This window comes from Gavia stellata, chromosome 6 (assembly GCF_030936135.1).
Source record: "Gavia stellata isolate bGavSte3 chromosome 6, bGavSte3.hap2, whole genome shotgun sequence".
NCBI lineage: Eukaryota > Metazoa > Chordata > Aves > Gaviiformes > Gaviidae > Gavia > Gavia stellata.
The window spans coordinates 9671712-9697189 of NC_082599.1; the positions used below are offsets into that span (position 1 = coordinate 9671712).

Below are 25478 nucleotides of genomic sequence, written 5' to 3' on the forward strand. Positions count from 1 at the left end.
TGTGAATCTCTTTAGAAGAAATGGATATTGGAACTCAGAACAGGAGAGACATTAGTAGAGCACTGCATGATCATAGGTATACTGATATTACTACTTATATTGCAGTTAATGTCCCTGATGTACTGAAAGAAAACCTTCACATTCCATTCTCCTATATCAAGTAAATTTTGAAGCTGGGTAGTTGGATTTTATGTTGCTGTCTTTTTTTAATAAGGCTTGCAATATGGAAAATAGTTGCTACACTAAGTTACTACAGCAAATGTATCTAAATCTTTTTTTTGAAATTAATTACCTGAAAAATTGTACATGTCTAAATTTGAGTTTTCTCCAGTATAAATAGGTTTGATTGCCAAATTTTGATAATGGTGCCTCCTATCTTGTGCTTAGAAGATTGTTCTTGTCACAGTCTTTTTCTAGTTGGAAGCTCGCAAGAGGGCAGTGTGCTTCAGAGTAACTTGTAACCTTGTTCTTAATTCTCCTCCTGTTTGTCCAAAATGCATAGCACCTGTGTTTTGTAGGTTGACTCATACTTTTTTGGGGTTCAGGAGCTGATGTCATCAGTAATGTGAAATGTGTGATGTGTATGTGGGTGCCTTTATTTAAGATACTTTGTGGTTTTGAACACAGGCAACCAAATGATGTAATTTGGATCTGGCCTTACCTTTTACAAAGACTTGTCATGACTTTTTGGACAAATGATTCTAGCCTCTTTTGTTTCTAATGTTACAACTGAAAAAATAAAGATAAACCTGCTGAATAGATTTGTGTGCATGCAACAGATCAAACCATTTTGATTGCTCTGTCCTTGTACCCACTCTGTTGAGGGACACAAGTGAGCCTGGTTGCATGATTCCTTTTTTGTCAATTGATAGCAAGCCAGAACACTTCTAGTATCTGGTTATTATGAGTCTGCATTGATTTCTATTAACCAGTAATAAAGCCTGCAGACCTCTAAAAAGGTGTGAGTTGGTTTTTTGTTTTTTTTTTTTTTTTTTACATCACTGTATGAGAAGCAAGCTACTACTGATACTAGGACTTAAATTACAGTAGAAAACTTAATCCCTTGTTTTAGAGCATGTCTTTGCTGTCTTTTCCTCAATCAACAGTGCCATTCTAAGTTATCCTGGAAAATGATGTAGGACAGCTGATTCTCTTACTGCTGCTCTTCAGTTAGACTCGGAAAAGCAGCCTGTAACATTTTCTTCTGGCACGTACCAACAAAGCCTCTTTGGACCTTAAGGGAGAAGAAAACCTATGGCTAAGTCTTGGTGTTTCCTTCAAACTACAACGAAATACATCGTGTTCAAGAACTGTTCAAAGACAGATGAGAATCTCCACTTTAAACAAACAAACAAAACCACCCAAAAAAACCCCTAAACAACAACAAAAAAACAAACAAAAACAACTGACTACAAAGCCCAACCAAAAAAAACCCTCCACAAAAACCAAGGGAACTGCTTCGCATCTCTGGCCTTGTAATCTGTAGCCTCCTGTAAAAGGAGTTGTGGAGTTTTCTATAGAAGAAGGTGAAGTGTCAGGAGTTTATCTAGGAAAAAGGCTGCTTCAACTTCTGCTTCTTCACCTACAGAGAATGTTGTTTTTGGCAGGAAACTTCCAAACACAAGCTGCGAACTTTGACATCTTTGAAGGATGTCTGCTTTCTCGCAGTTGCTTGCTGTTTTTTTGTTTGGTTTTGGGGTTTTTTTAGCAGTGGTACTGCTTGTTGGAGAAATCTCTACTGGGCTTATTAAACTAATGGGATGAAAATCATTAGCAATAGGCATTGCATACTGTTTCCATCTTGACCCGATAAACTGTCTTGCCTGTTCTGTGTGATGAAGCTCCTTATTACATAGTATAGGTCATTTATATATACTACAGGTCTTTTTTATATATATATGTATACACACACACTCTCCATAGTATAGTATATATAAGGTGCTCATACAGCTAAGCAGCACAAGTCTTAACTGCCCTTGTTTTCAACCTAGTGAGGAGTTTGCCCGTTCTGAATCTGTACTGTTGAGTCATTGCACAACTAATTACAATTAAACCTGACTCCTAGTTCAAGTATTTTATTAATGATCACAGGGTCTTCATATTGTTTGGTCTTACTCTAGCTGCAAGGGTATTTTACTGAGAACTTAACAGTAGTAGCAACTTGCTTATGACAATGAGGGATTTAGGTCTACCTGTAGCCCGTTAACGGGCCAATGCCGCAGTTGTCATATAACCTCAGAGCTCTTGGCCCTTGATTTCAAAGCTTACCCTTTAAAAAGGAATTGACTTCCTAGGACCCGTACTGATTTCCTAAGTACTGAGTTGAATTCCCGAAAGGAAAATTTCAGATTATTTTTGAGATCAAGTTGCCTGAAGATTCTACTAAGCATTCACCTAACTTCATATGTGTTGGTAATACAGTTTGTCAGTTGTCTTCTGTGTTTAATGCTAGTGTAGTTGAAATCAGTGTATCTATCCATACTGCACGGACATATTGGTCCGAGTCCCTCAGCATGTTCATTCCTTGTCCTCTGGCAAGACTCATTTAAGAGTACCGCAAAGTACACATCTCTGTGCTGCTATATGTAGTCTTTGAGTTAGTGTGTTGTACTTACTAGATCGTGATCTACATCTTCCAAGGCCTTCAGAACTGGTTAGATGATAATATGAGCAGACAGGTCCCTGATAATAAAAGCTGATAGAAGAGCCGGTCTCATTCTAGCTGGTATTGGTATTGATACCCTCAATTGAATATAAAAAAACGCCACAGCGTTACCTCCAAAGGTAAATTTGATACTGGCTCACTGGCATCCATCAAACTTGTTTAGATAAAATGTAGAATATTCTGATCTAAAGCAAAGCAAGTGCATAAACTAATTCCTTAAGTGGAAGAGGTCTTCTGTTTGGATAATTTCAGTAACTGAGATATTTACTGTCTCTGAAAGTGACTGAAAATTTTATTCGTTGAATTAGGATGTGCATAACGGCACATCTTCCTCCTATCTGGAACTTTTATGTATTTTGTCATCCTGTGCAAACTACATTTAAGGGTCTTGTCCTTTTGCTGTATTTTGTAAGGGTCTTGTTCTTTTTTTTTTTTACTACAATCCAGCATCTCCAGTTTTCAGTATAAGATAAAATATTTGAGTTTCCTTCCACTCCCCATTTTAGTTTGTAGAAGTACATTCCTGTTACAATCTATCAACAAAGACCTGTATTCTAGTTGTTATAGTGAGTAGTCATTAATTACCACCGTTGTAGTCTGAAAAGTGTAGAGGAAGATCAGAACCTTTTGCTATATGATCCATTCTGCTAAAAAGGACAGTGTTAGACCTCATCCCAGAACTATAGCCCATATTTAAAAAAAATAAAAAAAAAAAATCCAGTTTTGTTGAAGCCTTATTTTAGCCATTGTTTAGACTGGACTTCTAGTGTGAGACATGCACCTATTTCTTAGTCACTGTGGGAATAATCCCTATCAATAGGTGCTCAGGGAAGAAGCAGTTGTATCTGAAGGAAACAAGCATTCAGGATTTGTGCATGTGGATTCTACAAGTACAGACACAACTCTACTGGGCTTTAATATCTGTGAACCAACTTTATGGTTGGATCTGTTCTGTTTTTTTTTTTTTTTCTCCGTGGGTTGGGGAAGATTCTGGGATGTACTAGGAATAAAAGCACTTGAATTAAAAAAAAAAAAAAGAAAAAAACCACCACATCACCAAAAAACAAGTGAATCTGTTGTTGCACACTTGTGTTGTATTTGTGCAAAAAATGCCATTTGTGTTGACAAGAGTTTGCACCCAGTTACTGCAAGGTCCTGAGTTCACGGATTCACAGTTTTTGAGACAAGTCTTAGCATTCTTTATGCTGTAATTTACAAACATGCAAAGTATTGTTACTTTGAGAGCCTGTTTTTGTTAGGGAGGATTAATACATCTTGAGTAGAATGTTGTGCTCATTACCATTTGTAAGCAGTCTCTACAAGTCTCTAACTTAATATTTCAAATGGTTGAAAAGAAAAAAATAAAATAATGGAAAAGTATGCTTTGTAATTTTGAAAGATGCATGTGATTGTATTGCAAAAGCAATTTGATTTCTTTTTCAGGATGATGAGAATCTGCATTTCCTTGACTCTTGTCCATTTTTGTACAGCTTTTCATAAGAACCCGTTGTGCCAAAGTTGAAGAATCTTTAGAAAGGTTATTTGATGGTGTTTAATACTTTCAGAAGGGCCCAGGGCTGGAATATTAAAGGCATTCTCTATATACCATTAATATTCCAACACTGCATTTGGCAACATTTTGATTCTGAAGAGAGTGCATGAGTTCAAGGTCAGAGAGATTGACTTGTGCTGTTCATTATAACCAATTATTGTGTGACAAATGAGTTTGAGATCAGGCTGAAAATTCTGTGAGAAAAATCAATAGTTCTAATCAGGGCCTTTCAGGTCATTTACCACCCTACCTTTTGTTACTTTGTCAGAAAAGAGCAAGATAAAACCTGTGTGACAGTGGGTTGTGTCCGTATTGTTACTTTCCGTTTGAAACATATTTTGATATCTTGAATTATATTAATAGTTTAATTGGTTTTAGAAACTTCTAAATGAGTTCCAATTTGTAAAACTTCCTTTTTTTTTTTTTTTTTAGTATTCTGAGAAGATTTCTCAACTGGTATTACAGCTTTTTTTCTTTTTTATTTCTGTCTAGGAAGTAGTATATCTAAGTGCTAAAGCAGATTTGAGCTGTTTGTCTGTAATGAATAGCAAATAAACCTTACCAGCAGATACAGTCCACTAACAGCCTTAGTTTGGTTTCAGGGATAATTTAAAAAGCTCTTCAGAGAGTTACAACTTTACGGCATCTGGAACAACAATTGAATGTCTTGACCACGCTGGGCATTTGTTGAGAATTTTGTAAATTCATTTGTTTTTTCCTTTGTAGTATCCAGATGAAGATGAAGAAACTAGATTGTATCGCTTGAAGATAGAAGAGCAGAAGCGTCTAAGAGAAGAAATTCTGAAACAAAAGGAGCTGAGACGGCAGCAGCAGGCTGGTGCTCGGAAGAGAGAATTGCTTGAAAGACTTGCGCAGCAGCAGCAGCAGCAGCAACAACCTTCTACGCAACAGTCCTACATGCAGCAGGAGGACGATTCCTCTGAGTTCCCCACCAATGGCAGCCCTTACATACCCCACTCTGGCTTACAGACCAGGCAAAATGTGAAAAACAGACTCCTTGTTAAAAAGCAAGATATGGTAGTTCCAAATATCCAACCCAAACCCACAGATTTCCCACAGGTCGGGGCGAATATGCAGTATCAAGGACAGCAGATGAAGCCAGTGAAGCAGCTGAGGCAGACTAGAACAATACCTCCGAGTCAGCCTCAGGCATCGCAGAAAGTATTACAGACAAAACCTGCTACAGCATCACTGCCCACGACACAGACTGCTCGAGTGGCTTCGGCACAACCAAGGCCCCAGGAACTGAAACCTGGTGTGAAAAGGACTGTCATGCAGCGGACAAACAGTGGTAGTGGAGATGGGCCCCATGTCGGCAGCAAAGTCAGGGTGATTAAGTTGTCAGGAGGGGTAAGTTTCCAAGGCTCATCTCGTGTGTGTGTGTCGTCATGGTTTGGTTTTGTGTGTTTCATTCCGTGTAATCCCAAAATAAAAAATGGGCCTAAGCTGATGAGGGAAGTAGCAGGTTTAGCAGACCTAATAATCCATATTTTATATTTTCAGAACTCTAAGTTATTAGCAGTTATTCAGAAATCGATGTTTGCTGTGATGCTTTACTGCCAGGTGTTTATCACTGAAATCACATTGAAATGATACTCCTTTCTTTTAAGTTCATTGTAACTGGAGTCTGAAGGACTCCTCAACTGAGCTCCTTTTGCTTGCAGTTGGTAGTTCTGATAATTGGTCAGAGAATAGGATTTGGATGGCTGTTCTTAAGGTTTGGTTAAAAAGCTAGACTCTGCTTATTCGGCAGTTGAAGCCACCTAATTTAGTTGTGTGCAGGTGCTGGCATTAGTGTGGTTTCTGTACTCAAGGGAAGATTGTTTTTATTTTCTTGGGAAGCATGTTGTGAAACTAATTTAAGCAGTATATTGGAGGGGGATGTTTTCTGTTAGAGGCTGGGTTTAAAACGTTACCATTTCACTTCTGCATCTAAATGAGATTTCCTTATCTTGTGATGAAGGGTCTATTATCTGCAGTGTCCCTTGAGCACCGGTGTTGTAGAGGACTCACAATACTGGTCTTGATGGTAGTGTGCATATTTAACATCCAGAGCTTTGGTTTGAAAGTATCTCGACCAAATTTCTTCTGTCTTAAGGAAAAGACAAGTTAATTTGTTAGGGCTCTGAAGAAACAGAGATGAGGGCACGTAGCAAGATGGTGTTGCCAGTGTGAAATCTGTCCTTGGGTATATGCTGAGGAGGAAAGAAGGATGTGATGTGGTTTAATGCTGTGGTACATTAGAGGTGTTTTTTTGGAAGAATGCTTCTTAAATTATTCAGAGCATTAATTAGGGAAACTTGCAGAACTGCTGTAATCTGTAATGAAGTGAACAGTGTGTTAACAGGGACTGAACAAGGCCTTGGAGGCTAGGCTTTGCTCTGTAGAAATGGAGAGGTAGTCGAAATGCCGAAGTCTTAACTTCATTTTGTAAATGTTTTTCTGCAGCTTATAAAACTTAAATACGCTTAAAATTGTGAATTGCATAATGATAATGTGGTCCTTCACATTATTAACGTAAAGGACGTTACTGACTAATTAGAGCTGACAACAACCTGACTTGGAGGATGTCTAATTCTTCAGACATGGTAACTTAAGTACAGAAGAATAAAGTACAAGAAGTTGAAAGAAATTGCTTCTGTTGCGCTAAAAAAATATTTATTTATAAATATGTCTGCAGGAATCCCAGTGGCCTGCAAGAGGTATGACAGCTTTGTTATTCATGAATAATTGAATAAAGCAATCATGCACAACTTTTTATTATGTGGTGAAACAAAACAATGTCAGTCACCACTGTATACAGCTCTTCCTAACAAATGGTTAGCAGTGCCCAAACTAGCATTTGCAATGAAATAGTTTTTATCATAATGCTCATTTCAGAAAACCATAAATTACATGTTTCAGATAAGTCTCATGGTAAGCAAGAGCAATGAGCTTCAATAAATGCATGTGTAACCCCTCTTTCATTGTATACAGGAGCAGATTTGCCCTGTCCTTCTTAACTTTCAGATACTGAGGTTTTAGCAAGGTAAAGCAGGTTCTTTACACGTAGCCTTTGTTACTTTATTCGTATTGCCATGGACATTTTAAGTTTTCCTTCCAACTGCGGAAGAGTAAAAGCAAGTGTTGCAACTAGCTGTTTTAACACTGATCGAGATAGTTGATTAATTTTTTATCAGTTAGTGACAAGCTGAATCTATGACTTTGTTTCTTTGACCACACAAGAAAAAAGAAAATTTGAGCAGCAGGGGGGCCTATCTTGTCTATTTTGACAGAATTTTAAGGAAGAATTAAAAGCTGCTTGGACTCTGAATACTATAAAGACCACTTTCCATTTCTAGTGTTTAGTCCTGTCACATGCTTTACTTACTTTCACAACTTTTGCCTCAACCCTAAATGCAAAGCAAAAGCCAAATCTCATTTTTTCTTAGCCGTTCTCCTTAGCATGTAATTGTGCTTCCTCTAATGCCCTGCCTTTGGCCAAAGGGATGGCCGGTATCTCTTATGCTCTGACTTGATCCTGCAGGTAAGCAACTCTGCTGTTTCTCTCAGTCTAATCACTTGTACCCTTTCTCCTTTCTAGAGCTCTTTTGTGCAGAGGTGTTTTGAGTACCCATGTACGAGTGAGATGGCTTACAGTTAGACACAATGCACGTTCCTTTTCGAAGCGCTCTTGATTCATGTTGGTAAAGACTTGGGAAGTCCCTTCTCTTTCAGCCTGCCAGCCATGGTACAGAACAATAGTAGAGCTCTCAGCTGAAGAAGCTTATTGAAGCCAGACTCGTACTAACTCTGTCTAGAGCAAATTGACATAAAACAGGAGCTGGTAGCAAGGACTGTTCTAGATTTAGTATGACCATCCGTAGAACAGGATTAAATGGTGTTGCATTGCTGGTGCTGATGTTTTTTGTTTAACAGTTAAGGAGAGGTACTTGGTGTATTGGTGAGACTTACGGTTACAAATACTGTCAGAAGAGAATGGTTTCTTCTCTTGAGGGCAGTATCTTTCCCAGTCTAAGTTTCTAACTGTTTATTTATGTTGCTGGGCACTGCAGTACTACTGGGGATCTCTGACAGATAGCAGTATCCCTTGTTACTTAAGAAGGTAAAATGGCCTTTCATATGTTTCCACAATATTCTCTCTTGAGAGGATTTTGCTTTTTAAGTATTTTTATGGAATTGTAAGAATTACTAATTAAATTCCAAGAAATATTTTTATTTGTCCACTTTTTTATTTTTATTATCTGATGCGTAAGTTTCCTTAATTTATGGCTTCTTATACTTGAAGAAAAGGGAAGTAGAAAATGATTGAGCATTTCCTGTATGTCAGACTAAGTGCATATCAAGGTGACACGTTAGGTACTGTCATTAATGATTTTGTTTGTTGATGCTTTCTTAAACACATCCACCCCCCCACCCCCCTACTGATATGCCTAATACTCCTGTAATTTATGCAGGAATGGCAGTACAGTGAACAGTTTTCCATTTTAATTACTCCTTTAAATGTTATGTTGCTGGAAAATGAGGCAGTGCTTAGTGTTTAGCAGATGAACTTTGATTTTTTGGGGGGTTTCTTCATGGAGGCCCAAATATTTTTTTGATGGATCCTGTGTGCTTTGTGGCATTTCTTCAGACCTGTCCTTTTCAGATACAGGAGTTCAGGCATATTTGCTAAGTATTCATACTTGCATATTTTACTAAGAACACATCTAAGATTTGCCTGGCTTGGTGAGGAGCCTGAAGTCAGTTCTAAAGATACGTATAAGAATAAGCTCAGCGAGATTGTAGAGTGTTGTTTTTTGGGAAGAAACACCCTAATAAATCACTTAAAAATGTGATGATAAAATTGTGGAAAATAGGGGTGGAAGGACCATAGAAATAATTTATTCTGTCTTGAAGCGGGAATGAACTCTGTAGCATTCATGGCAAATTCGACCAACCTTTTTCTGAGATCTCATTACTGGAGATTTCTTTGGCCATCTATTCCAGTGTCTAACCTGTACATTTAGGAGAATGTTCTTAGTGACCACACCACTTTTTCTTGCTGCAATTTTCAATCTATGACTAATTGTATTATACTTCAAGAGACATGGGAAAGAATTTATATCCCTCTTTGTAGCTGTCTCTAAGATCTCTTAACTGTTTCTGAGCGCTCATGTCCTTCACTCCCTCTTGATGGGGCATGTTTTCTAACACCTTGGCTGTTTGTGGTGGTCTCATTTGGGCTCTGTCATCAGTCTGTTGGTAAAGAGTTCTAGTACCAAGTGCAATTGAATTCCTTAAGCCAATATATTGGAAGTGTCTTTAGTCCGGGGAGAAAAGGTTTGTGCCAGCTACAACCTTAAATATCAGAAGATCATATGAAATATGTGCTGAACATGTTTTTTCATTTAGTTGGATGTTCTGTGGGAAATGGTACTGTCTTAAATTCTCTGTATCACTCAGTCATCTTACATTGTTGGGTGATTTCTCTCTAGCCAGAAAATGGCCTGCCATGCTCAGAGAGATGTGTGTCTGTCCCAAAGGCCTGAAAATGCTGGTTCTTACGCTGCATGAAGAACACACCAATCTTTGTCTCTGTGGAAAGCTGCACAATGAGTTTTTTTCATGAATACAGAGAGAGAGAGAGAGATATAAAAAAATACATTAAAATCTCGGTGTTCCCGGTTGGATTAGAAGCAGTATCTTATTAGTGATCATAATTCCTGAAAACCTGAGATGATGCTTCATCTGAAAAGCTTGAAGAAAGGTCTGGCAAGTTCTTTTTGTTTGAAAAGCCTGTCACAAAAAATGTCCTCTGATTGTAAAAAGAAAAAGAGAATTGGAATGGAAGATAGACAACTTTATTCATATTTAGAATAACTGGGAAGTGTAAGAGACGAATATGGAGTTCTAAATGTGGAAAAAGATACTGATTGAGATGATTCTTGTTTGATAATGTAACCTTATCAACCAACTTTGCTTAATGTTTGTACTTGTTTCTGCTTGCATGTGTATGTTCAAGTTTAATTAAAATATTTGACTTGAAAGCTCTATAGCGCCTTTCATCTAAAAATGTCAGGAGTTACAAACACTAAGATTTTTGGCATTTGCATGACAAGTTCTTGAGCGAGCCCTTCACCCAGCTCTGCAGCCCTACCAGCTGTGAGAAACAACACAAGAACTCTCGCTGCATACCATACTATTACTTTTTAAGAGGCAGAATGGCATTGCAGTTTATTTGTATCCCAGTATTTGAAGGAAGTATAAATAATGTCTGTATTTTATCAGGAGTGGACTGAGGGAGCTGCAGCAACCATGGTATTTGAATGCCCAGATACCCCGTTTGTCATTTAGAGTATCAAAATAGGCAAGACCTTCGAAGCAGTACTAATGTAAATGCTGTTGAGAAAGGACTCTGCCAGCTACAACCTGCAAGATTTCACTCTGGGAATATGTCACAAATGGACATGAATTTCTTTCTTCCACCTCAAAAAAAAAACCCCACAGACAAAAACTGGAATTCGGGGAGCCCTGTGGTATTCTGGTTTTGAAAAATGCATAGTATTTTCAAGAAACATTTGAAAATGAGCAATAAACCCTGTCCTCCCAGACCTCCAGTGAGGATGGCCCCTATAGAGACAGAACATTTCATGGTTTTGAGGGTAGTGAGGTGGGCTGTGCTGTACTGTTTGGGGCATATTTGGTTGCTGTGAAAATGAAATACAAGGGCATGTGTGGACAGAGTTGGCAACTAGAGGGACTTAAGGTGACAACCAAACCAGACGCAGATAGTACTTTTTGTGGGTTTGCAATAAAATCCTTGAAAGGAGGAAGAGATATCTACCTAAATTGAATTTAACTTTGCTGTGGATAACTTGGAACTAAAGTGCAATAAAGTATTTCCTATTGTAGACTGCAGAACAGGTTTCTCCTTTTCCTCAGGAGACTTTTAAATTGTGCATTGAAGAAGAGTGCTGCGTCCTCCTGAAAGCCTTGAAAGCAAGGTGTTTGGTATTGCTTGTCGCTCTTGTTAAGTCTCAAAGGAGAGTTTTTCTGCTATCGTAAGTGTTCTGGTGCAAAATTCATATTGATACAATGTTGGGTGTTATAGAGTGTCTAGTAGCCCAGTTTCCTGATGGGAAATAACTAAAAGCAACTGTAACCCTGTTAAAGTACATTACAAAAGGAAAGGGCTAGTTTTCAAATGAAAATTAGTTGATTGCAACCTCTGAACTTGGGAGGGAAACATGCAGATTTGTGCAATTTAAATTTAGTATTTTGAGAAGTCACAAATGCCTTTGCTAAATGGTATTTCAGATTTGACCACTTGGAATGGACCTTTAGTACAGAGGTGTGGCTCTGAGTCAGGAGAATCCTGACACTGTCAGTGGTTGGGGAGGGAGATAATGTGGGTTGTCTGGGTAAAGACTGTACAAGGAGCTTAGAGGGATTCAACTTGCCATTCGTTTTAAGCTTCAAGGAACATGAACTAGAAAAACTAGACGTGACAGAAGAAGGGAAGCTCCAGTTGTACTGGTTTCTGGTATCCACTACTGACTTCCTGTGCCGTAGCTGGTGTCCGGCTGAGAAGTGCTCCTTCAGGAGCTTTGGGCTTTCAGAAGTTTTGAATTGCTGTTATTTTCCAACAGGAGCCTTTTCTCTTGGTGATTTCTCTGTGTGTCCAGTCTTCACTAAAATTCTCTGTACAAAAAATTATCCCGGAGACTGGCAACTGAAAAGGGAACCAGGAAACTTTGCTCAAAAACATTTATTATGTCCCCTGTACTCGGCTCTGGTGAGGCCTCACCTCGAATCCTGTATTCAGTTTTGGGCCCCTCACTCCAAGAAGGACATTGAGGAGCTGGAGCATGTCCAGAGAAGGGCAACGAAGCTGGTGAGGGGTCTGGAGCACAAGTCTGATGAGGAGCAGCTGAGGGAGCTGGGGTTGTTCAGTCTGGAGAAGAGGAGGCTGAGGGGAGACCTTATCGCTCTCTACAACTACCTGAAAGGGGGTTGCAGAGAGGTGGGTGTTGGTCTGTTCTCCCAAGTGACTAGCGACAGGACAAGAGGAAATGGCCTCAAGTTGCACCGGGGGAGGTTCAGGCTGGATATTAGGAAAAACTTCTTTATGGAGAGAGTGGTGAAGCACTGGAACAGGCTGCCCAGGGAGGTGGTGGAGTCACTATCACTGGAGGTGTTAAAGGAATGTGTGGACATGGCACTGCAGGACATGGTTTAGTGGGCATGGTGGTGTTGGGTTGATGGTTGGACTTGATCTTACAGGTCTTTTCCAACCTTAGTGATTCTGTGATTAACATCTACAGTATGTATTTTGTAGACAGCAACGTAAAAATGAAGGTACTTCTGAGACTACTATGCATATCCAGTCCAGAACCTTGATTTTGCTGTAACTTTGACACAGAATTTTTAATTTTTTTATAATGAACTGGTGGGTGATTGTATTAGAAAAACATGTAGTCGTGATTTGACATCTGATCAACTGTGTTTCTGTCACTCCTGGTGAAACTTCAGTGTAGCACAGGTATGGCTAAGGTTCTCTTCTTTTTGGCCAGTCCTTCTCCTTGCCTTACTTCTCCTCCCAGGCAGATGAGGCAATACTTAAGGTAAGAATTCTGTTACATGGGATTAAACGGAATTAGCTGCTTTTTTTACAAGACATTTTCTTCTTGCTGTTCTGATTTTTCATACATCATTAGGCACAGAAGAGAAGATAGTCATCACATCATGGCTCGCTGAAGCAGCTTACCAATGTCTTTTTATCACAGGAAGGGAACTCTTTCTGCATTTTATTTATTTATTGCTTAGTCTCTGTGCTCTTGTTTGAGGTAAGTTTGCCCCGTGCAAAAGTTTTAGGCTGGGAAAAATAACCCATAATTCACTGGCTGGCACCAGGAGTGTCTTTTTTCTGGTGTGAACGGGGAATGCTTTGGTTGTTCTACCACTTCTGTAGTCTGATGTATCTTACTTTTGTGTGTACTCTGAGACAAAACTAGACCATTGGTATGTCTTAAACCAGTTGTTAATGATGAGTTGTCTATTGATAGTGTATTCTAGCCTGGCTGGAGAGCAGGAGTTTTTTTAAGTACTGGTATTCTTGAGTTCAAAAAAAGACTTCTAAAGGTCTTAGAAGGCCTTTAAAAAAAGGTCTCCAGGTGTTTCTCATTGGCATTTGAGAGATTGAAAACAGATCTTCAGCTGTTCAGAAACAGTGCTTGGTTATGTCACTTGGTTGTGGGATATTTGGCAAGTGATTAGGCTTCCTATTCCCAGGTCCTCAGTCTGTCAATTGGCTGTATCAAAGTGGTAAAGCATTGGGAGCAGCAGTCAAAGAGAAATAGCTAATTATTAGGGGGTTGCCTTTAATATGTTTCCCATCATTGTAGTGAGAAAATGCTCATATATATTAGATTAGTCTTTCTTGCTCTACATGGTTTTTGCTTTACTGTTTTTTTTTCTCTTTGTTACATGGGGATTACGGTTGTGTGTGTAAATGTCTGTCTTTTTTACTATAGTCAATCGTAGTATCAGTAAAATACAAGTATACATATGAAAACCTATATAGTTGATGAATAGTAATTTCTCTTGTCCTTGAAGTGAATTTAGTAACCTAAAGGATCGTTTTTTTCCCCTCTTAACTACTGTGACAGTGTAGAGGTACTCATTTCTAGAAATATTGACTGAAAGTGGTAACAGATGAGGGGTTTCTCCTTTCTTAAAGGAAATCAATTACAAGACATTTTTGGATTGAGATTTCTCTGCAAGATTTAAGCCTTCATCATGCTGCAGAGAATTTGAGTTACAGTGCATTTAAGAAAATAGAAAAACATTTTGCTTCTCTGTGTTATTTTTACACAAATCAACGAGAGTTTATTTCCTTTAAGTGCTTTATCCGGCATGCGCATCCCTTTACTATTGGGTGATTTTGAATTAGCTTTATAAAGATTACATGGATAGACACAGCATTGTCGTAGTTAATAGAAACCTGTGCAGTGAGGTCTATGGGCTGCAAGATCACTAACAGTGCCAATGACAGTGAAGTATGGCCTTATCGAAAGGAGAATTCATAAGAGGCTGCCCTGGGACACTGCACCACTGTCCTTCTGTGTATCCTGACAATGTTATCTGTCCTCTCAGTACGGAGTATCAAATGTCTGTCACGAGTACAGAAATTAATTTAATGTCACCTGAAGACATGCAATTAATCTTTTAGAGGTTTTCATAATACCTTTACAGAAAGAGTTGCCAGTTTGGCGGATTTGGATTTTGGGGTTTAGCAGAAGATAAGGAAAATTAATTTTTCATCAGGGTTAATACAAGCTAGCAGGGCCACAAAGGCTGAGAAAAATGGTTTGGGAATTTGTCAAGTGTTGTCACTCTAGAATAATGCTGCTTAACGTCTGATAGGTGTAATCAAGAGTTCAGATTTCTATAGAGGGGGATTAATCAATTTGCTCACTACAGAATGCAAGTTGGTGATACCATTCCTTCATGGGGTTTAAGAATGAAAATAAGATTTGATCTGTCAAATTGCAAGCAGCTCTGACAGTATCAATAGGCATTTTTATCAGTACATTTTAAAGCATTTGTTATAAATAAATTTGTCCTGCTAATGTCGGTGGCAAATAAACTTCATCTTCATTGTAAAACTGTCATGATGATTATGATAGAGTAGAGAGCTTCAGCTTGCTAAATTCAAGCAGTCCCTCATAAAATTCTGCTTTTAGAATTTGTGTTCTCGTATTTGACAGAATGGTCTTTATGTTTCTCAAAACACAACACTGACTTTATATATATGTATAGTGAGAGAGTCTCACTACAGAAAAACAGCCTCGATAAGTATCAGGGAATCGGTTCTAAAATTCATGGCCATTGAATGGCATAATTTCTCTTTTTTGTTAGTCCAGTTTCAGATCAAATTCTGCAGACTCTTCCACAGTAGAAGTTTGAAAACCATTCACCATGTAGATAAAATCCTTTTGCCTTGATCTTTTGAGTTTTGTTTAATTACAGTATTTGAAATTAACTTGTTTTGGCACCACTAACAATCTTGCAGTACTTGAAATTTGAAAGATAGTTTTTATACTTTCCCCTGAACAGAACTCCTGCCACTTAAAAAAAGGCATTTTCGTTACTCCAGAATTAACTGAATAATGGTAAAGTTTCATTCAAGAGAACTCTTTCCTGGCTATATGTTAGGAAGGTAGACCTTTTATAAAACTCGGAAAATTCAGAGCTTGAAGGTCAGAATGATTTGTAATATAGAAATTAAGCAGTAGACAATAACAGAAAAACATTCTTCCTTTATTGGTTTGCAGACAAAGAATGGAAATTCACTTTTCTGCAGAGGACTTTAGAGGAAATCTGCAGTATAAAATCAGAGCTTGTATCAGTCAATCTCAGGTCTCTGTGGTGGACTGAGAAGTATTCTACTTGGTTTCAGCACTTTGTGCATCAAATTGTATGAGGCAGGCCATGATGATGAATAGATGCATCTCTGAAAAATTTAGTGTTGCCCTGTACATCCCAAAATGCTGTAGAAGAAAATCAGATAATGTACTTTGACAAGAGAAGACTTAAAATTTTAACACCTCCTTCTTTTGCTGCATGTTTGAATGTGGGAAGGGCAGTGATGTAAGCTAATGAAAAATTAGAAATACAGAAATTGTCTTTAGGAAAAGCAAAAGTTGATTTCAAATGAGCTAGAACTGAGACATTTTAAGTAGAAGAGATGCTAGTAATTTAACTTCTAGGATTTAGATGTCATTTTGGGTGACTTCTGCAATACAGCTTCAGTTCACTTACCTCCTTGCCTGTAGCTTTGCTGTGTGTTTTGATTTACCTTCTGGGTGCCAGCTTATTGTATACCTCATGGGTGAAAATCAGGAGTCAACGTATGTCCAGTCATCTTTACAATCATATGTCTTTTCTTCCAAAATGTTAATGTACTCATATGAGCATGCAACCTCTAAGTTAATGTTCTGAGGTTTTATACCTTTAAGTCCAGATGTTACAAGCTCTTTGTGGGTGTTTTGCTTGACTTAGTTCTTCGTTGGCGTGCCTGAAGAAGCTACTAATTTTCTTGCATAGAAGAAGTTTAAAGGATGATGTTGGTGGTGAGTCTAATTTGCCACTAAATACTACTACATAGGTTGTTGTTCATTTTCACTTGGACGCTGCTTGTCCTTACATTGTCATGTCTTTAACCAGTAAAAAAGGAATTGGTGCTGAGATTTGTTATCTGAGGCTGTGTTGTTGTAGTTGTTAGGCACATAGGGACCTAGGAGTCACGTTTGGTTTTCATTTTCTTAGGAAAACCACCACATTTTGTCTTCAGTTGAAGCCAGGGCTACCTGTAACGGGAAAAAATGTATTCCTGACTTGCAGGGAGCACTGTTAGTCCTTGATCACCAAGTTGCTTGCTCATGGACCTTTCTTGAGAAGCGGTGCTGCAGGTTCATCTCTGCTTCCCCAAGTCATCTCAAAAGCAGTAGATGTTCAGAGCAGTAGTATAAAGGGGTTTGATCAAGTTGCCCTTTCCTCCTTCTTGTTGCAGGAATAAGCAGACCTTGTTCCATCCCCTTTTCTTATCGTACGGACTTCCTTTATTGTTTTGTATTGGTTTATCTCTAAAATGTATTAATTCATTAAAAAGTCTGGAGATGTTTCTACCTTTTCAGACTTCTGCAGGAGCATCATGCTAGCAGTGAAGCATTTGAGACCGCAGCAGGGAACAAACTGTCAAATTTTTCATCAGCGTGAACCGATGTTGTGTGCTTATGCCTTTGACTTTGTTATAGTTGTGTGTTTAGTTTATACAGTTTTATTTGGTGATAATTGGACTTGGTAGTTAAATGTTGGGTGGTTGTTGGCTATCCTAGCCTTTTATGAGAAATGATCGTTTGCTTTTGAAGTTGCAGTAATGAGCATTTCCAATGTGTTTTGTACCTGAGGGCTTCACTCTCAGATGCTCTTCCTATGTGCTGGGATCACTTTTTGGTTTGGAAAGAAATGGTTGCAAATATTTATGGTTGTTTTTCACAGCAGGCAGTTAGCAGAGATTAGATTTTAACTCCCAATTATTGTGTTTAAATTCCTCCTAGAATTTTTTTGTTCCTTTTAGTTTTGTCATATTCCAGCTGCTGTAAGGTTGAAGAAAAGAAATTATCTGATCAGGGCATAAGGCTTATGGTGATACTGATACTGGAACTAATACTAAAATGAGGAGGATTTAATGCTGGTTTCCTGGTAAGGTTTTGTTTATGTGCATACATTTGGGTTTTTCAGAGAGGAGAGCTGTTGCTTTTATATTTTTGAGCAGTAATTGAAGAGAGACTCTGAAGGGAAAGCTTTTAAAATTTCTCACTAGTTACTGCTCTCAAAGGTTTATATACAAAATTTTCTGTGATGCCACAGAGCTTTTCAGTTTAGCAAAGAAAAAATATATTTGATTAGAAGTGGCAAAACCAGATGCAGTCTTCTATTGCTTTCTTGCTTTGGACACTGTGGACAAAAGCCATTAAGTGGGAAGAGCTTCAAGATTTTCCCTATGACAGATTGTGCTTTTGAAGTGTAGATGATGCAAGGGAGTGATGAAGCTGATTTGTCTGGGATTTAAGTAGTTGAGTTCTTGAGGAGTTGTTGCCTGCTTATATCTGATAATACAGAGGACTTGATTTACGGGTGTGAATTGTGAACTAGTAAACATGAGGCTATTCTAGATATCATCTGTACCAGACTATTATTCTTGAAATGATAGTTAAGAGACTTAGTAACCAGTCTGCAGTAGATGTTTCTTTTGTTTTGTTTAATCCCAGTAGAGACATAATGATTTATACTCTCAAACAAGATAATCTCGCTCTTAGACCATATATCTGTTCCTTCTTGCAGCCTTGTATTTTTGTCTCCTTATCCACAAGAAGTATGCCAGTTCGTATGAAGCCCTCTGTTTTGTGACGTGTTACAGATGCAAAAGGAGTTTTGGCTTGTGAATATTTAAGGAAGGGGGAAAAAACCTATGTAAATAAAGATGCTTTTAAAAATATTTTTTTTTTTTCTTCAGACATGCCTTCTATTTGAGAGCTTTTGCAGGATTACCTGAGGTTGGTTAGGGGCTTAGACAAAGCCTTCCCACCTGCAGATGTAATGTTCACTAGTATTTGAGTTCTAAAGTTGGAGTCCGGTTAAGGTATAAATACTGCTGTTGAAACCATGCAATAATATGATGCACTTTATAGATGCAAAAGTACCTGATCTTTTGTCGGGCTCTGCTGTCTCTTGCTCCATGGGATGTTTTTCAGTGACTGATCTGATCTGGACACGAATTCAAGAATCGCATGTCTGTACAAAAAGCTGAACTGTTTGGATAGAGGCAGCGGAAGGGAATAATTCTCTCTTCGTGCTCTCAGCTTGTTTTTACTTTTACTGTGCTTGATTGCACTGAGAGATGTGGAAAGACCTACACTGGTTGAGAGAGACACTGAGGTGGTGTTTCTTTGTGCTTGTGATTATAAATATCTATAATAAGAGCTTTATAAAACAAACAAAAAAAATGCTTGGGGAAGAACTGTTCCAGGTACGGACAGTGTTTGAGGAAGGAGACTGCTTAAAAGGCTGCTGGTATAGAAGTTGGCAGAATAAATACGCACTTCAGAATACATACCAGTTTTTAACTAAAGAGATGTTGGAGTTTTAAAGATGAGCAGAGTATTTGCTTGATTCTTCCAGCCTTCACAGTTCTTTGCTCTTTCTTCTGCTATATGTATAAAAAAAAAAAGAAAAAAGTGTAATTAAAAAAAAAAATGCACACCATAGTTCACATGTAACCCTGGAAGGAAGAATGACTTGGAAAGAGAAGTGAAAACGCCTTGCTTCTTTGTATATGAAAAGACATTATTGAACACTGTAATTATAATAAAGTCTGAACAAAGTAAACTGTACTTCAGATACCGTGGATTTATTTTAGACTGAAGCATAACTGCCAGGCTGAGCCCTTGCACACACCTGCCGCGGCCGCTGGTTTGCTTTAGCCAGCAAAGCGCTGGGCCTTCTCTGTGTGCTGAGCGAGCTGGAGGTGGCAGGAGGTTGCTCAGGGCGAGGGTTTGCAGTGCCTGGACACTGAGCCGCCTGTTGTGTTGTTGATTTCAGCAGGGGGGAGAGGATGCTGGCTTTTTTCACCCAGAGGGCCAGCCCCAGCGGCCTCAACAACCCCCGGAGCCGAAACAGCAGCCCGTGCGGAAGGTCACATTGACAAAGGGAATGCAACAGCAGCAGCACCAACAGCAGCAGCAGGCACAGATCCATTCACCAGCTCCTCAAGGAGTCAAAAACATCCAGGGAATCCATCAGCCTAAAAAGGTGATTTTTTTTTAGATGCGTATTGCTGCTAGAAGTTCTACTGTCTAGCTGTGTTGCTCTATTAATAACTAGCATTCTGTTTGTCAATTGCTAGCGCAGGGCTGCATGACCCAGGAGATGCATAATTGCATATAAAGCTTTTAATCTAGAGAGGCCTGTATGTACCCAGCACAGACTGGAGATGCCTGCAGGTTGTTTCATCTGCTGACTTTCTGGCCAGCACAGTACTCCCTGGGGGAAATGCGTGCGTCCCATGATAGCTGCTGTAGGAGATGGTATCCAATGTGCTTTCTGGCTTTAAAACCAAGAGTTGTTCTGAAGTTGTGCTTAAGCTTTTATTCCAGTTTTTTCCTGCATATGTTAGGAGCACACAGCGACTGTTTCAGGATGCTTTTTGGTCAGTCCTCAAAGTTGGTATCGCTCAAAATAGTTGGTGGTCTCGTAACTAGATTTTCGCACTGATCGTGCATGGGGAGGAGTCAGGGAAAGGATTCGGGTGGCATTGGCGTGTGCCTTCTCTGCATTTGCAAACTGGCACACTCCCTGAAAATAGCTGGTATTTTGGCTTTTACGTTATATCTTGGTTTTGAACTGTTGGCCATAATCTTCCTGCTTCATGTAAGGATAATGTTTCCTTGCTGATGCAGAGGGGTGTGAAAAGTCATTACCCTCCATAGGCTTTCCAAGTAGGAATCAAGAAACCATGTTGAATGTTAACTCAATGTTAAGTGTTAACTCTGTTTAATGTTTGTTACCCTGTTTCATTGTTATTTTTCCTCTCTCCAACTGTTCAACCTTTAATTTACAAGAATTAAATCTGCACATGTCCTGCTCCACAGGATACTGTGGTGCCAGATCCTACAGGATTTGGGGGAAAGGAACTTTGAAAAAAAATTGTTTTAAAGTAATTTGCCATATGCAAGTACTCCATCCTGATATCAGCCCAAGAGTTGGTAGCCATAGAGACTGGAGGCGCTTGAAGCAGTTTGCTGGTCTTGTGGGTACATTAAATTTACCCATGGGTTGAGAAGAGAAAAGGGAGAGGGGTCACTGATTGGTTTTTTTGGCCAGACTGAAAATATGGGAGCTGAACACATACTGCTAATGTGAGCAGTGTTTAAAACTAGGTTATATATTTTGGTCTGACACCCTCCATTGCTTGGTTCATCTGTGCTAATGCTGAGGCTTTTAGCCTCAGTGCAAAATATATTTTTTTTTATATATATATATATATAACCCCATATATAACTTGCTATCCTTCTAAAACAGGTTTGTATAAGCAGTGGATGAGTATGTTAATAAGTGGCCTTTCAAATCAGCAAACAGCAACAAGCTGTTTTAAATCAGTGCATTCTTTAATCAAGTCTTTAAGTAAATTGCCAACTTTTGTATCATCTGTCAAATGCAGTGAGCAGAAGCACTAGGTAAGTAAATCAAAATACTGTTACTTTTGTTGTTGGCAGGTCATTATGCACGGCAGAGGCAGAGGAGTAGCAGGCCAGATGGGCCGAGGACGCTTGATGCCAAATAAACAGAACCTGCGAGTGGTGGAGTGCAAACCTCAGCCCTGTATTGTGTCAGTTGAAGGGCTTTCTTCATCAACTACTGATGTCCAACTGAAAAACCTGCTGATGTCAGTGGGACCCATTCAGGTAGGTCAACCTCGGTTTATCATTTTTGTGCCAAAAGGCTTTCATTCCGGAAAGCTCAATTAATTCCCTGACACTAAATACATTGTGTGTTTATTGGTAATTTATGTTTGAAGGCACCCCCACCCACACACGCTACACCTGGTAACAGAGACAAGCACTTGATGATATTGCGGCACAGGAGGTACGGTAGGATTTTGCTAAACATCACATTCCTGCTGCAAAAGAGTCTCCTTCATTTTGGAGTTCTTGTACTATCTGTTATTTTCGTAGGCAGTACCAGCATGTCCGTTCTGTGAGGTTGTTTAAGCCAAATGATCATATCAAAGCAAATATATTTTTGGTTGCTGTCCTTGTATTTATTGTTGACTTGCATTAATGATTACCAAGTTGTGTCATTGCAGTCCTGGGGTAAGAGCACTTAATGACCACTACCCAGTGGAGATTTTGTACCATGCAGCACCATTTACTTTTTCAGATGAAAACAGTCTCCTTTGAAGGATTTTATTTATCCTTTATTTTTTTAGAAGGTTCTGTTTAGGAGGGGCCTGCGAGCAAGGTTATGACACACACACACACTGGTACATCTACTGTGAAGCTTCTGTTAGTAAACTGCCTCCTGGGACTGATGTATCAGTTAAACTGACTTTCAGAAAGCTGGAGGTTTTCAAAGCACTGAAGGTCTTAGGAGGCCCTGTCTGACTTACTGTTAGTACATTTGAAAATATCAGTCAATGAATAATGAAACATACAGATGAGGAGACTTTTTTTTTCCTTGAATTTTTCAGTTTTGGATACTCCTTTTGACAGGATCAACATTTTCAGACAAATGCAGTGCCTGAGTTAGAGCTATTCTGTGAGATTTGTTATGAGTGGGATCATCTCTCTGTTGCAAAACACGCTGCTCTCCTAAAGGTGTACACTCTGCCTCTCTTCTTCCCAATTTAGTAAATGGAATAATGCTGAATTATTTACGTCGTCAATTCAGAAAGGTTTAATTTGTGAAAGCAAAAAAAATACTCTCACAAAATACTTTGTCCCTTCATGTTCTGTAGTACTCTAGGAAATTATTCATACAGATCCAAAGCACATTTATTCAGTGTTTACTTGCTAAATCTTGCATGAGAGTATTAGAAGGAGATTAATAGAAACCCTGCTAGGAAATACTCACAATTGAGAGAAGTTATTGAGAATGTGCTAAAAAATTTATTCAGTACTGGCTGTTTCATAGCAGACTGCAAACTCTGGTCTCTCAATTCAGTGTTACAGACCAATTTAGAAGGGTGTGCGTATAGGAAAAAATTTTCCAGTGGGTTTTGATACATCCCTATGCCCTACAGAACTTTCATTCTTGCAGCAGCATCAGCTGTACCTTTGGAAATTATAGTTTCTAAATCATCCCATCTATTTTCACCTTACCAGAGATCTAGAAGTGACACTTGAAAGAGATGTTTGAATTTAGCTAATGATGCAGAAGGCTTTTGTGCTAATTCTGCACTTGAATTTCAAGTCTGACTTGTAGAAGGCTAGAAATTTCCTGGCTTGTTTGAGACTGAGTGATGTTTCAGAAGTGTGGATAGTGAGATACGCAGGGCATAAGTGATCCTTTTATAGGAAGGATATGAGAGTGGGACCACTGTATGCAGTATTTAGCTCTTTTTGGTTTTTTAGGTTTGATTTTTGTTTTCTTGGTACCGTCATGTATCACAGAAGTGTTAACACACCAGATGAGGAGAGGCAGCAGTAATTTTAAGTGCCTTGTAAGGCAAGAACTGAAAACAAAATGTTTGAAAATACAGGTTGTCCCTGTTCACAGTAACCACTTCTATACAGATGGTCCTAGATTTTGAAAGAGGTCAGAACCCCGGAGTGCACAGGTGGATTTTCTTGTGGCTGTAAATTTATGTTTTTACTAGCGTTTGTGCTCAGTGCTGTACAAATTGCCCTGCAACTGGAAATGGTCAGGAGACTTTGGTAGTGAAGGGATACTGTACTTGGTTATTTGGTTTATCTACTTGGCTCCTCAAGCCTTACGAGGAGTGGTTGAGAGAGCTGGGGTTGTTTAGCCTGGAGAAGAGGAGGCTCAGGGGAGACGTTACCGCTCTCTACAACTACCTGAAAGGAGGTGGCAGAGAGGTGGGTGCTGGTCTCTTCTCCCAAGTGACAAGCGATAGGACAAGAGGAGATGGCTGCAAGCTGCATCAGTGGAGGTTTGCACTGGATATTAGGAAAAACTTCTTCACTGAAAGGGTTGTCAGACACTGGAACAGGCTGCCCAGGGAGGTGGTTGAGTCACCATCCCTGGAGGTTTTTAAAAGACGTGTGGATGAGGCGCTTAGGGACATGGTTGAGTGGTGGACTTAGCAGGGTTAAGTTACCGGTTGGACTTGATGATCTTAAAGGTCTTTTCCAACCTAAACAATTCCATGATTTCCTCTTTCTTCCTTGAAAATGCGTTTCATATAAGTGACTTGCAATGAGGAGTGCAGAAGTGAGCCACTGAAGAGAGCCAAGTAGTGAATGGCAGGGTTCCTTGTCAAGTGGGCTTTGGGGGTTTCGTGGGTGAGGACAATAACTGAGAGGCAAGGACAGGTTATGGCCATGACCAGAGCAAAGAGATCTCGGGTAGTTCAGAGCTCTGATCTTCTAAGATGAAGTGTTGCAGCTTGATGAACTGAAATAGGAGGGATTCGGGGAGATGGCTGTTGTGAGCAAACAGGAAGGTGAGAAATTCTAGCTGCTTTTTTGGACATTAAGCAAAGTGCCTAGGTTTTTAGCTGATTTGTATGGAGTTCAAGAGACAGTGAGAGGAGGGGAAGGTGAGTCAGTTGTAGCTGACTCCATCTTTAAGATGGAGTATATCCTGTCTTTAGCTGTTGACTATATTCAGCAAAACTTTCCTTAATGAGTTGAACTCTGAGACATCAGTTACTTGCATTTTATTTATTGTGGGGGGTAGAGGATGTGTGTCAAAAGTCGTGCTTATTTTTCACAATTGTAAAAGACATTTCAGATCTGAATCAGAACTTAAGGAGTTACCTTCCTGCCTGGATGGTGACTTGAAATGACACATGCCCATTATCCAACACCCAGATCCCTGGTTTAAGGTAAAGATTGCCAAACTGTAGGACATAACGCCTCTAATCGTAAGCAAGCATCTTGCATCAGTGATGTGCAAACACAGCTGATAAATCTGAATATTGCCTCTTGTGTATCATTTTTTGCTCCAGTCAAGACACGAACGTGGGAATGGCTGCACTGAGGCATAGCTCCCAGAGAAGGGGAAGAAATACTTCCCAATGGTCTCTCTGCTCTTTGACAATAAGAATAGATCATGAGCACTTGTCTCACCTGGTACAGGAACGCTGCTTAATCTGCACCTTCCACAGTGGTGCACCTGTAGACCAATTGATCCTGCACCAGCTCCTGTTTTCAAATATATAATTTAGCTCCTGATTTTGTTGCAGTGTGCATATCCTGTATGTGTTTTCTCAGTTTTGCACAGAGGATCTTCACTGGCATAAGATATTTATGGAGAAAAGCCTATAGTTTATCAATGGGGTGAATGGGGAGGAAGAGATTACTTTGTTTTTCTGGGTACAAAAGGGTTGGATTTTTATTTTTAGGTGGTTTTATGTCAGTATCACTATTAAGGTACAACTACCGTGCACACACCTTGGGAAGGGAAGTTGAAAATTTCCATACACTAGAAATGGGGAAGATTATCTTTTCCCATATATGAGCTTTGAAATACCCTCTGTTGCTTAATCACTGAAGACTCTTTAATTCTCATCCTTGCTTCATTAAAGTTGCTCTTTTATTAACATAGGAGAAAAAAATACCATTAAGATTCTCGAGATACTGAATAGAAGAAAATCTTTGGGGCTCCAGGACCAGTCCCTTAGTCATAGCTGCATTTTATAACTCAAACATGATTAAATCAGCAGGAAAAGTACTTCCTTTCAACATACGGTTTGCTGTCAGACTCCTTCTGGAGCAGATAAGCTTTCAGATACAAATAATACACCTGCAATAAAATTTGAGTGCTGAATCTAAAATAATTACATACTATAAATAAAATTATGCATTCCAAAGTGTTGGAAAGTACAGATGATTTCTGAGCACGCCACCAAAATAGAGCCTCCTGGGGACCATGCTGGAGCAGTGACATTCAGTACACATCCATCCAGAACCACTTGCTAAAGTAGATTACTAATAAGTTGCAAAGGTCATG

At 39.2% G+C, this 25478-nt stretch overlaps 1 protein-coding gene across 1 annotated transcript in view; it reads left to right on the forward strand.

Annotated features, from left to right (window-relative positions):
- Positions 1-25478, forward strand: part of RBM33 (RNA binding motif protein 33) — a 102307-nt gene that overhangs the window by 66323 nt on the left and 10506 nt on the right. Inside the window, exons 15-17 of the mRNA XM_059818789.1 lie at positions 4944-5588; positions 19386-19595; positions 21059-21247. Of these exons, the coding sequence (XP_059674772.1) occupies positions 4944-5588; positions 19386-19595; positions 21059-21247 (1044 nt within the window). The remainder of the gene's footprint in view (positions 1-4943; positions 5589-19385; positions 19596-21058; positions 21248-25478) is intronic.